The 13,011-nt window shown below is 48.6% G+C and overlaps 1 protein-coding gene across 2 annotated transcripts in view; it reads right to left on the bottom strand.

Moving 5' to 3' along the window:
- Positions 1–7,620: 7,620 nt before the first annotated feature.
- BEND5 (BEN domain containing 5) overlaps positions 7,621–13,011 on the bottom strand; it is a 47,102-nt gene continuing 41,711 nt past the window's right edge. For both annotated transcript variants that reach the window (XM_026498137.4, XM_026498141.4), the window contains one exon: positions 7,621–7,797. In XM_026498137.4, coding sequence (XP_026353922.1) covers positions 7,640–7,797 — 158 coding nt within the window. In that variant the 3' untranslated portion in view covers positions 7,621–7,639. The remainder of the gene's footprint in view (positions 7,798–13,011) is intronic.

Genomic DNA, 13,011 nt, shown 5'->3' with positions numbered 1-13,011 from the left:
CTCAGGGCATTCACTACCTTCTGCCATTTTCTAATTTATTATGTTTACTGTTTATCTTCCTCGTTCCACGTCTGCTAGAGTTTAAGCCCTTTGTGCATTTAGACCAGTGACTGACACATAGTGGGCACCCAATAAATACTTGTTGAATGCCTGAATGAATTCCATCATTACTGATAGGAGAAACTTCTGGATACAGATGGTGAGGCTAGAATACGGACTCTCTCTCCCCTTTACCTAATGAAACAGTAAATGCCCACATCCTCAGGTGTCAGATCAGATGGGGCTGAAAGAGTGTGTTCTGGAGCAGTGGAAAGAACACAGGGTTCGGAGCCACACTGGAGGTGTGACTCCCTGCTTGGACCTGACCAGCAGTGCCTGTCAGAGTGCTGGGCACAGCCTAGACATTCAGCACATGTAAAATGAAAGGGGGGAGGGATGGACTGACACACATATGGTCAACTGACAGTCATTGTCATCCTTCAGGTGGAAACTCAAATGCCACATCTCAGAGCCATTGCATGATCTCACTAGATGGAGTTGTAGCTACTAGAATAACCCAGCTCAGAAAAGGCTAATTGGTGATGAGAAGAGGATCTTTAGTGGAGGACCACATGGCTCTTTGCTTTTCACTGAACTAAGCATTATTATTGATAATTTGGTTAGGACACAGAAGATCATATGTATACACTGTAAAACTGGGAGAAAGGGCATATCATAGAATCAAATTCCACAAGGATCTCACATACCCAAATGCATGCGCAGACAATTTGCCTAGAAAGGAGTTTAAAAAGTACATTTACATAGAGAGTTAATTCATCCTGCATCTTTAAAAATTCCAAAAACACATGCATGTCTACCCTGCTTGAGACATGGCTGAACCTTTTGGGAAGCAATACAACAACACACGGAAGGGACTATAAAATGTTCTTGCCCTTTAACCCAATTAGCTCAGTCCCGGGAATTTAAGAAACAAACAACCATAAACGATCATGGCAGCATTATCTCTAATAGCAAGACACTAGAGACAACAAAATGCACACGAGAGATAAGAAGGTAATCACAAACCAATACCGGGAAGGGCATTAAAATGACAGCTGTGCAAATCGGGCAGCAGAGGGGCAAAATATCGGCCACATGATGATGGACAAGCAAGGCAGGGTCACGGGAGACTGGCCAACCACCGGGAACAAAGAGGTGCTGCCCATGGACAGACAGGAGGGCCTCCCAGGGGTGACGTGCAGTTGGGCTCGGTTCTTGGGATTATGGCTGGATTTTCTTTTTTGGCTTTGGCTTTCCTCAAATTCTGTTTTGTATTTTAAACACAAATGGAAAAGAAGATCTCAACCAGCTGGAATGTTGGGCTGAAATCAATAAGATGAAATGGAAGAGGGATAAATGCAAAATCCTGTATTTCATTTAAGAAATATATCTAAGAGCACACATTTGAAGGGCACCTGGGTGGCTCAGTCGGTTAAGCTTCTGCCTTCGGCTCAGGTCATGATCTCAGGGTCCTGGGATCAAGCCCCGTGTCGGGCTCTCTGCTCAGTGGGGAGTCTGCTTGTCCCTCTGCCCCTCCCCCTGCTCGTACTCTCTCTCTTTCAAATAAATAAATAAAATCTTGAAAAAAAAGGGGCGCCTGGGTAGCGCAGTTGTTGGGCGGCTGCCTTCGGCTCAGGGCATGATCCCGGCGTTATGGGATCGAGCCCCACATCAGGCTCCTCCGCTATGAGCCTGCTTCTTCCTCTCCCACTCCCCCTGCTTGTGTTCCCTCTCTCGCTGGCTGTCTCTCTGTCAAATAAATCAACAAAATCTTTAAAAAAAAAAAAAATCTTGAAAAAAAAAAAGAACACACACTTGAATGGGGGTGTGTGTGAATAAGAGCTGCTGAAAGGAAAAGGGGAAGGAAAAAGGGAACAAAAAGAAGGACCCTACTAAAGCCTGGAACCGGGATGGCATCGTGGTAGGCCAGTATGACCCCCACAACAACTGCATAAAGGACAAGGTGGGGGACATTATAAACTTGACCAATGTCCTCTAATCTAACAAAGACTGAAGTCGGAATCTGAATTTTGTGTCAGTTTCTCTGCTCCAAGACCTATGCTCCTCTTGTAACACTGGGGACTACAGGGACGAGTACTGTGTTAGTGAGAAGGAGCGAGCAGAGGAAAGGCTGGCGGCCGTACACTCCACGGGAGACAGCGCTACCGCAGGACAGGCTGGTACAGGGTTAGGCCCCTTGACACATGCCAGCGGCAGAGGAGACAGCCTGCTCTAGTGTGTGCCCCTCGGACCCTTCCTAAAGCACCCGTCCAGCCTTGAACCCTATCTTTTAGGGACACGACCATAGAAGAGTAGCCAGGATGGTCTGAAGTCTTAGGATTAACTGAGAGATGCTGGATGCCTTGCTGCTTTACTCCCATGATGTTCTGTAGCCCTCGAAACACCCTGGCAGGTAGCTATTAGGCTCCCATTTTACAGAGGAGATAGCTGAAGCTAAGAGAGGTTCAGCACTTGCTCAAGGTCACGTGCTAGGAAGTGGTGGGCAGAATTCGAACACAGGGCTAAGTCCAGAAGCCCCACTCTTTCCCGTGTAGCCTCCCTCATGTGAAAATGGTAAAGCGGAATTTGAACTACTTATTAGTTGGTGAAGAGACATGATTGCCCCCTTCAACTCAGCAAAGGGCTGTGAGGAGAGGCGTTCTGTGTCACTTCAGAGGAGAGAATCTCAATGACCTTAGAAGCCTCAGGGAAATAGATTTTTAGCTCAACAGAAGAACGTCTCAGTGACAGTAATAACTGGATGGACTCTTGGGTAGGAAGATGACTCTCCCATCCCTGGAGGTATTCAAGCACGGTCTAGAAAGGCATTTGCTTATAGTGGATGGGTGATCTGGGTAGAGGACCTCCAAGTTCGCTTTTGACCCGGAAGTTCCACGAGCCTAACGAAGCCGTTTGGCACAAACTGATCAATCCCTTCGAAAGTAGTGATGAAAGTATCTGTTGACATGTCTACTTGCAGATATAAAAGTAAAAATTAGGTAAACACATTTGTCCAGAGAAAACTAAACACAGAAAATGAAATGGATTCTGCTGGAAATGCTTACAGGTTAAGCCTTTATTTTCTGAAAACAAGAAACCAAACTCTGGGGAAATGTGCAATCTCAGAAATAATCAAAGAAAATATAATGAGGTACTGGTTTTCACCTAGTAAGTTGGCAAAATAATTTAAAACATGGTCACACTCATTATATGTATCAAGAATGTTAAAAAAAATGTCATTCCTTTTGACTCAGGTAAAACAACCTTAAGAAAATGATAGAAAATATAAAGGGAAAAAAACTATGCACACAAAAATCTTCCCCTGAGTTTTGTGTATAAACAACCTAAAAGACAAGGAAGGGCAAATGGGCAGCTGGGTGGTGGGGCTGGGGCTGAGGCTGGCAGGGGAGCCGGAAGGCGGGGAGGAGTCGGCTTGGTGTGGTGGGGAGAGCCCATGAGCACCGAGTGCTATGGGATAAGCATAAGCAGTCCGGAGGGCCGAACGCAGGTGTGAAAGCCAAGGCCACCGTGTAAGGGTTCAGAGCAGGTTGGAGACTGGGCCGGGGGACCCAGGGGAGAACTTGAATGGGTGTGGGGAGAGAAGAGGAGAGGAATGTCAGCTCTCACCCTGCGGCCCTTTATCCACTCTGGCCTGGCGCTTTCATTACATTCTCAGTCTTTCTAACAACCCCACAATGGGACGTTAGTTCCTCCATTTTGCAAATGAAGCAGCTGGTGTTCAGAAGGAGGACTTAACTCAGGTCAGGTGAGGCAGTCAGGGTGAGAGTTGAGAACTGAACTTGAATGCGGTGACCTCCAGACTCAGGCTCCCGCTACCTCCCTCGCTGGGCCCGTGTGCAGCAGAGCCGTTCAGGAGCTGGCAGCCCTCCGCCTTAGCCCCACAGCCCAGCAGATGGCTTACTCCACTACAGCTTGACGTCCGTCCACTTGGTGGGTGTTGGAAAGGATGGCTACGTTTCACGGAGCAGCAGGGAAACATGATAAATGGAAAGGGAAGGATGCAAACCTGATCATATGCTATGATCACAGGGATGCAAAATACATACTCAGGCCTTGAAGAAGAGACTACATGACACATCGCCATGCTTGCAGTAGCCCATTTTGGAATGTTTTCCCCTATTTTTCCAAAAATTTCTGTGCAGTGGCTTTTATTTGTTTATAACTACAAAAGCAAGTCATAATTTGAAATGCATCCAAGAAGTCCATGAGCACAGAACGGTCACTCACACACGTTCCTCTGCCAGAAAATAAAAACAAGCCACATCTTTCAGGTTCATCTGGTAACCGAGAAACCTGTTGCCAGGACTTCTGAAGACAGTGCCCAAACCCCATCCATCCAGGCTCTGCCAACTCTGTCCTGACTGTCCTTCCTCCACGACTCCCTGGCCTGTCCCACGGATTGAAAGAAAGAACCTAAGTATGAAAGCGAGGGGATGCTCGCTCAGGCCTAAACGGAAAGTCACTTTCTGCGTTGTGTCCAACTGAACGGCACTGGGTGATGAGGAAAGATGAGTGAGCAAGCTTTGGGGCGGAGCCTCAGCCATTTAAAAGGAAATGTGTTCTGTTCCAGGTATCCTCGGGCACTTGAGAAGGAGCATGTCTTTTTATGTAGGAAACACTCTTGGTCCTTCATTAAAGCAGGTCTTCTAATGACTTCTACTGGACTGATACTATTCAAGACAGGCGCTTGTGTTCAAATACACGTTCCCAGCCCATCTCAAACCTACTGACTCAAGCTCACAAAGCCATGGCCCAGAAGTTTGTATTTTAAGCCTCAGCAAACTCTTAACACTGGACACGTTTGGAAACTCTTTACTACACACAATGAATCTGAGTTTTGTGTATGTATTTGAAGGTCATAAAACTGTGAAACCTTTTAAATGGTACTATAGTTCCTTCAAATGGCTTGATTAATGAGACTGATTTCCCCCGATTACTGAGGTTGGGTCTCTCTAAATATACCTTGAAATGACAATCCTAGAGTCTCAGCCAAGGCCTTTAACGTCCACGCAGCTTTCAGGGAAGAGGTAAGAGGGCGGGTTTTGCACAGACCTGGATTCTGACCCGGCTCCACTGCTGACAAATCTGAGACCTTGACCGACACATTATTTAACCTCTTCTGAGCCCATTTCTTCATTTGTGCAGGTATACGAAGGACGGCCTTGCCCCGTGTCACAGTAACAGGGCACTAGGCACACAAGAGGCTCAAAGCCACTCAGTTAACTAGGGTATGAAGCTCTCCCGACTTCCCATCAGAATTGGCTCTGTGTCCTTCCTTGTCACATCCCCTTTTGACTTTACTCTGCCTTACAAGCTAAAAGTTACTAACATCTGTGTGGCTCTTTGAGATTTCCAGAGTCCTTTTCCCAGATATTACCTGCAATGCTCCCCACAACAACCCTGAGTCAGGGAGCATTCTCTCCACTTCAGTTTTATTTGTTTACTTATTTATTTATTTAAAAGATCTTATTTATTTATTTGAGAGAGAGAGGCAGCGAGAGAGGGAACACAAGCAGGGGGAGTGGGAGAGGGAGAAGCAGGCTCCCCGCTGAGCAGGGAGCCCGATGCGGGGCTCGATCCCGGGACCCTGGGATCATGCCCTGAGCCGAAGGCAGACGCCTAACAACCGAGCCACCCAGGCAACCCCACTATCTCCACTTTAAAAGAAATGAGCCCCAGAGAGGCCAAAGGACCTTGCCAGAAGAAAAGTCAGGATTTGAACACAGACCCCAGAATTTTTCACACCCTGTTCCTTCCCTACTACAGGCAATGTACATTTCACAAAGCACTCTCACATCTCTCACAGCGTTTTAAAATATATTTCCCCCACTAACCTAAAAGCACCTATAAAGCGGGTACCATATGGTAATAGTTTTTGAAGGGAAACGCACACAGCTTCTGGGTGTCTGCGTCTTCACCATGGTTAGGGAGAAAAGGGGATGAGCTCGAGAGGAACGCACACTTTTCCCTAGTCTCTTATACACTCCGCACTATTCATGCCCACGCCATTGAAATGAACCCATTTTAATAGCATAAATTTATCGAACACTGCTACCAAGTGTCACGAACTTTACTCATGGAACGAGCTAAACTGTGTTAAACACTTAGAAAAGTCCTGACATATGTTATCTGTTTTTATTATTTAATTATTCAAACAGCCTGTGAGGTAGACATTATTTTCCTCATTATACTGATAAGGATTCTGAGAAGTTAAGCAGTCAGCCCAAGATCGCATTGCTGGTTTGTGGAAAGTTGGGGGAATGCCATAAAAGGAAATTCACATCTACACACCCTATTATCAAGCATACAGTATTTCACCTTACAAAGGATTCTTTTATTTACTAAAATAAAGTTCCTCAAAGAGGCAGCCACCTCCCCTACTTATCCCAGTGACCCTGACCTTTTGCTTACAGACCTTCAATGGTCTCGTGGATAAAAGCATTAGAGAAACCAGAGGCCAAAGTTTTCCAACAATGCCTAAAAGCCAATAACCAGAAATGAAGAAAATAACAATTGGCAACATTTATTGAACACTTTATATATAGGTAAAGAATTCTTATAGCAACTCTTCAAGGTAGATATCATCTCCTTTTTACGGAACAGAAAACGGAAACTCAAGAGGTTAGGTTAAGCCCAAAGCAAGCAGGGGAGCCAGGCTTGGAACCCAGGCGCTCAGCCCCAAACCCCTGCCATTTCCAATACACCATGCTGACTTCACAGGCATTACAGAAAGTGCAAATCAACAGGAAGACCGACTGTGGTGTGCCAGATTGTGCGCCAGGCACCTTAGCGAAGCAGTTGCTGAATGAGATAAAAATTATGTAACTTGAAAGATCATCTGAGATATAAAAGGATAAACGAACTGACACGAGGTGACGTTGCCCCCTACTTCCTGAGGGTAACGTTGGACCACATCTCACATTACCGCCCCCTACACCCTTTTACAGAGATGGATTCAATTTATCAAGGAAGCTGGATCTCAGATCATCTTGAGTGAGAAAGGTGTCTGGTCCTAGATCTGTCCTTTGAAGTAAGAGAAAGTAATTTGGTTTCGAGACAGCCCTTCAGATCTGCAGACAGCAACCACACCCCTTATGAATTTCCTTGCTTTCAGCCTGAATGTTCTGTCCCTCAAAGGACACTGGTCACCTCCACTGCACACTTGATATCCTTAAATAAATGAGGATAATGATTGTCTACATCAAAGAATTAATGAAGCTTTATTATAGAACAAAATAGAGGAACAGAGATAGAAGTCCTTGAATGGTAAAAATATTAGTTCAAGTTCTCAGTCAAGTGATAGGCAGCTCAGAGACACTTTATCCCCCTCTGAAAAGACAGCGCTTTCCCCGTCCCCAGAATGACGCTGGCGCCAGGTTGCTGCCTGAGTCTCAGCAAATCCGTCTGACTTCTTTGGAATGGGGAGTCCGAGTTCAGGGCAAGCCGATGACCCTGGAAACCTGCTGGCTCCCTGCCCACATCCCACCATGCGCGGTGGGGTCTGATCTGGACAGCACCGTCGCCCGCAAATCACAAGCCACGCAAGGAAAACGATAAGGCTTTATGAAAAATCCAAAGTTTATTGCAAATTGTATTTTGCTTCCCTTCGTTCTTCATTTTTACAGGATTTATTGATATCCATGATTTTTTCACAGATGTACTTGTTGACTTTGGAGAGTCTCTGTGCAATTTCAGTTTCATCCACAGTTTCTTGTGCTATTCTGTCATACAAACACTCTAGACGGGAAAAAAACAAGATGGCCGAGGATTAATGGTGGATTGGAGTACAGTCTTTTAAGGGGGCAAAAAGAAAACGTGCCTCCTGACATACCTCCCAAATACCAATTCTCGTGTCTGGCATGGCTGTATTTTTAAATTTTCATCACAAGTGTACTTAGGAAAAAATAGATATAAACCATAAGTTTACACTTTGAAAATAACGATAACAACACCCATGTGCCCACTACCCAGCTTAGTAAGATATTATCGGTCCTTTCGAAGCCCCTGGATGCCCCTCCCCAACCCACCGTCACCAGAGGGAAGCCCTCTGCTGAAGTTTTTCTTTTCATCTTATCACATATGTATACATTCTTAAATAGCCTATTGTTTACTCTTCCCTGTTTTTCAACTGTTTCACAAGGGCATCCACACCTTCTATATATCGTTCTGACTTTCCGTTTTTCACTCAACATACGGTTTCGTGATTTAGCCGAGCGAAGTGTGCAGCTGCCGCTCGCTCACTTCCGCTGACGGGTACCACTCTCTTGAAAGGGCTATTCCCACATTGGCTGAGCCATTTTGCTGTCAATGGATACTTGGGTTGTTTCCAGTGTTCTGCAACGACCAACACACGGACAACACCCCCGGCGTGCGTCTCGTGAGAGCATGTGCAAGAAATTCTCCGGCGGCCTCCGTGAACTGCCGAAGGCTAGGCTGTGTGCATACCCGACCTCACTAGGTGAGGCCTGGGGAACCGCTTCCCGAGGGCTGATTGGCGCTCCTACCAGGAGAGCACGCAAGTCCTGGTTGCCCGTATCTTCAAAAGCACTTGACAGTGTCAGGATATTAAGGTTTTGACAGCCTGGTGGGTGTGAAGTGGCATCTCATTGTGGTGATTACTAATGAGGCTGAGGACGGCCACTCTTACGGAGTCTGACATTTGCAATGTGATGAGGCCAACAGCGAGCCCCAGACAAGGTCTCACAAGGAGCCTGACCTCAGCCCGCTTCCTAGCCTGGGGGCCTGAGGCAAATCATTGCCCCAGATTCCTCACCTCATAACCAAGGACAACAAACCACAGGTTCTCCTTTTTAAGGCTGCGTGAAGCATGCGAGATAAACATTTTGCAAGCTTTCTTCAAACCATAAGGAACCTCTGTGGGGTTGTTACGAGTATTTTATGTAGCTACAACTGTTTGTTGCCAGGGCCTAGCAGAGAGCTTGCGGAGGGGCAAGGTTAAACGAATATATGTTAAGTGAATGAGTGAATATTTTTCCAGGGAAACCCGGGGGACTTGAGGGGACTAGAGGTGTGCATGGGGAATGTACCACTGGGGTACATGATCATGGGCAAGAATTTTAACTTCTTTGAACCTGTGCTTCCTGACCTATAAGACAGGAAAGATGACCCACTCTTAAGGAATTGCTATGGAGGGTAAACAAAATCTTGTCTACCAGGCCAGCCCACAGTAGGTAGTCCTATTGGAGATGCAGAATGTCAGCACTCCAAGGGACTGCAGGGCCTACGACGTGCTCATCCCTCCACTGGCAAGAGAGAAGGCAGAGGAAGGAGGTGAATATAGGCAGAGTCCGCTGCTGCTGCCCCCAATGCCGAGCCCTTCCTGGGCGTGCGGTCAGCCTGCTTCCTGGTGCCGTCCACGCTGCAGGGCATGTGCCATAGGCGTTCTGTGTCCGGGGCACCCTCCCCCCCCCCACTGAGAAGGGGTTTGCACAGAGAAGACTTTGAAAGCTTTCGGTTGACCTCCACTGTTCCCTGACCACTCTCAAGCCCGCTAATCTCCACTTTATCTTGTCTTGGCCTTTCCACAGGGACTGAGACAAGAAGGTAGGAGCCCCATTTCTCTCCAGTCCTGCCTTCTGCTGGGTCCACCTGTAATTCCCTCCCACAGATCAGTGTCTTCGATCATCTTGTCCCTGGCTCCAACCTTCAGCTGTCTAAAACCTTACTCATTCTTCCAGATTCAGCCTCCCTGGGACGTCTCAGACTGAACTGGGAGACCCCACTGTGCTGACAGCCTCTGTGCTCCCGCCAGCTCTCTCTCTCTCAAAGCACTGACTGTGGTCTCATAAAACTGTGACCAGTGTCTCCCCCGCAGACAGGAATGCCTGGACATTCCATCTCCAGCCCTGGGCCAGGAGGAGGCAGAGACTCACACTGAATCAAGTGAGGGAGGCAACCTGTGCTGAGAACCATTTCGAAGTTCAGGGGTTCGGATCTGGCTCTTGCCCTAAGTGCTGTGCAACCTCTAAGTGGGAAGCCCTCTGGGTCTCAGGTTTACCATCTGTGAAAGTAGGATGGCAAACCTCATAATCCAAGGAGATTCTTCCAGTGCCTAAATCTTTAGCCGTCTGGAAGGCAGTAGGTTGGGAAAGAGGCTGAGGAGAGAGAAAGGGATGGAGAAAGAGGGTGGATGCAATGGCCCTTGGAGCCCTGACAGGGGTCACAGAAGAGGCAGGAAGAGAAAGGGGTGAATGGAGAAAGGTTTACAAGAGTCCTCCCTGGAATCCCAACTGTTCTTGTGTCCTGGGGGCAAGAGCACTGCACGGCCCCTCAGGTTGATTAAAAGGCTTTGTTAGACTCTAGATATTAATCACCTGCACTTGCCGGGAATGTCTCCCTCTGCGAGGAAGCATTTGAGATTATTGCTTAATTAACAAGGTTTATAACAGCGCTAATGTGTCCTATTAAAAAAGTTATAAAAATTAACCAGATCTCAATGCTGCGGCTCATTTAGAAAACTCAGACACTCTGCAAAAGGTCATTTGACCTTAATAAGGTTTAACTGTCATTCTGGAGCTTATCATTAAAGCAAGACTCTCCTATAGCCCTCCTGTTTCCCGCGTTCTAAAACAGTGTCAGCGCTCACCCATCCCCCTGCCGTCCCGTAAGGAATGACTTTAAAATCAAAGAGATGAGAAAATCCTCATGAGCATCAAGGATTGTCATTTTTATACGGCAAACGAGACTAAATGTGGTAAAAATCAAATTAACACAAGCAGTCTCAATCCACAAAGAGCTTGCATGGGAAGGACCAGTCCAATGCGATCTGGAGGAGCTCAAAGAATTAGGCTAAAAATGGTGAGTGTATGGTGGGCTAGGGGACAGACTTGAAACCTGCCTGGTGGTAGAAACGAAAGAACCAATGCTGGCAAGACAAGAAACCTCTGGAGACAAGAAAGTCTGAAAGCCTAGTTCTGCCTGGCTCTGATCTAACCAGTTGTGTGGCCTTGGACAAGTCATTCTTCCTTTCCATTCACGCGCATGGGAAGCATTTCTGGGCTCTAAGGGGTTGTGGCTAGAGCACGCCCCTGGGAGGCAAAGATACAGTAAAACGAGAATAGAGGTGGGCACGAAGGGCTCTGGGACACACAACCCAAGTGTCCACCCACCATGAGAGGTCAGAAAGGCTTCCTGAGGGGAGGTTCTCCTAGGCAGGTCTGGGTGGTTAGAAGCAGCTAGGCAGGCAAAGCGGCACGGGCACAGGGCGGCTAGTATGACCTGTGGTCCAGGCACCAGGGATGGCGTTTACAAATTCCCTAACGAGGGAACGAGGCTTGCTCAGGGAGTACAATGGTTCATGAGGGCAAGAACTCTGGGGGCAGACCGCTGAGAAATAAAGCTGGAGCGCTGGCCAGGGGCCAGGTTCTAAAGGTACTTTCGTGATACGTTAAGAAGCTTACCTTTTAATAATGGGCGCCATGGACTGGCTGTGACGGGGTGGTGGTGACAGGATCATGTGTGGTTTCTGAAAGATCACTCTGGTTACATAATGGGGAGAGGAGTCTGGAAGCTGCTGGAGTCGTGTAGGGGGGAAATGATGGCCTGACTACGAAAGGTGCAGTGGGGCACGGAGAGCAGTGGGTGGTTTAAGACGTATCCGGGGGAAGAACAGACAGAACGAGGCACGCGGAGGAGGCAAGCGTGACGCATCTCTGGGCCCCTGGCCGGCGGTGCCCTTCCCCAAGACAGGGGAGACGGAGGGGCACAAGGCCGTGGGGTGAGGAGAAAGGAGCGGGCAGGGAGGGGTGCAGCTGTGCCACATCACGCGGGCGTCTGAGAGGAGACGGCCAGCGGGCCCCGAACTCACGGCTCGGGACCTCAGCAGCGCGGACCACCGAGCCGGAGCGAGATTCGGGAGCGCCGTTCGCGGAGTCAGCGGCTGTTTACGGAGCACTCGCTCCCTGCCCTGGACAGGACGCTCACCAAGCTTACATTCTAATGGGTGTGGGGGAGAGGTAATTAAGTACCCAGTAAGGAGCAGACAAGCAACGCCAAGCAGAGACGTTCTGTAGGGGCTGCTGACGTGCCGGAGAGCGACAGAAAGGCTCCCGCAGCCTGGGCTGCTGGGGAAGGCCTTCCTGGATGGCCAGCAGGAGGCACGGTGTGCGGGGCAGACGCGAAGAAGAGGAAAGAGGCCCCTGTGGGTAGAGACAGTGGGAAATGGGAGGGCAGAGGGGTCCCCAGAGGCCAGGTCACCAGCCATGAGCCAGGACAAGGAGTGTGGATTTCAGCCTGGGCCGTGGGTGCACAGAGCGCCGGGCGCACAGGGGGAAGTGAGATCAGCTGGGGGAAGCTCTGCGGAGCGAGAGAGAGGACGCTGTGGGGACAGAGGCCAGGACAGCCGAAGAGGAGCCCACAAAGGGATGAGAAGCCAGGGAGGTGGGAGGCAACAGAACATGCAGGATGGTTTCTCAGAAAGGGAGGAGTGGTTGTGTCAGACAGTCTGGGGAGGCGGTGAAGCACGGGGAGTGGACTCGGAGAGGAGCAAGTCTGTGGGAAACGAGGCAAGAACAGACGAAGTCGAAGGCTGCGAGTGGACACCAGACAGCAGGGGCATTACAAGTGAACACAGGCAGTGAGTGCAGACAACCCTTTCAAGAAAGCTGGATGTGGAAAGGGAAAGAAGGACATGGCAGCAGCCAGGTGGTAGGCATGGCCTCTAGGGAGTGTTTTATTTGTTCTCATAAGTGAGGGGTCAAAGTCTATTTAAATGATGCTGGGTAGGAGGCGGGAGCACGGGAGCATAACTGGCGGAACGAGGTACTTAGGAAGGCAGGTGGGCTGGGATCCAGGTGGAGAGAATGGCCAGCCCCCAATAAGAGAAGGAAACTCCTCTTTTGGGCCATGAGGCAGAAGAATGGAGGGTACGGTTAAGCCTATAATGAAGTCTGCAGTTCAGAGCTGTGGGAGTTCCTTTTCTCTATGAAGGAA

Source organism: Ursus arctos, unplaced genomic scaffold, assembly GCF_023065955.2.
Source record: "Ursus arctos isolate Adak ecotype North America unplaced genomic scaffold, UrsArc2.0 scaffold_12, whole genome shotgun sequence".
NCBI classification, from domain to species: domain Eukaryota; kingdom Metazoa; phylum Chordata; class Mammalia; order Carnivora; family Ursidae; genus Ursus; species Ursus arctos.
Note: the sequence above shows the minus strand (reverse complement) of the source record. Positions and strands in the feature narration are given on the sequence as shown.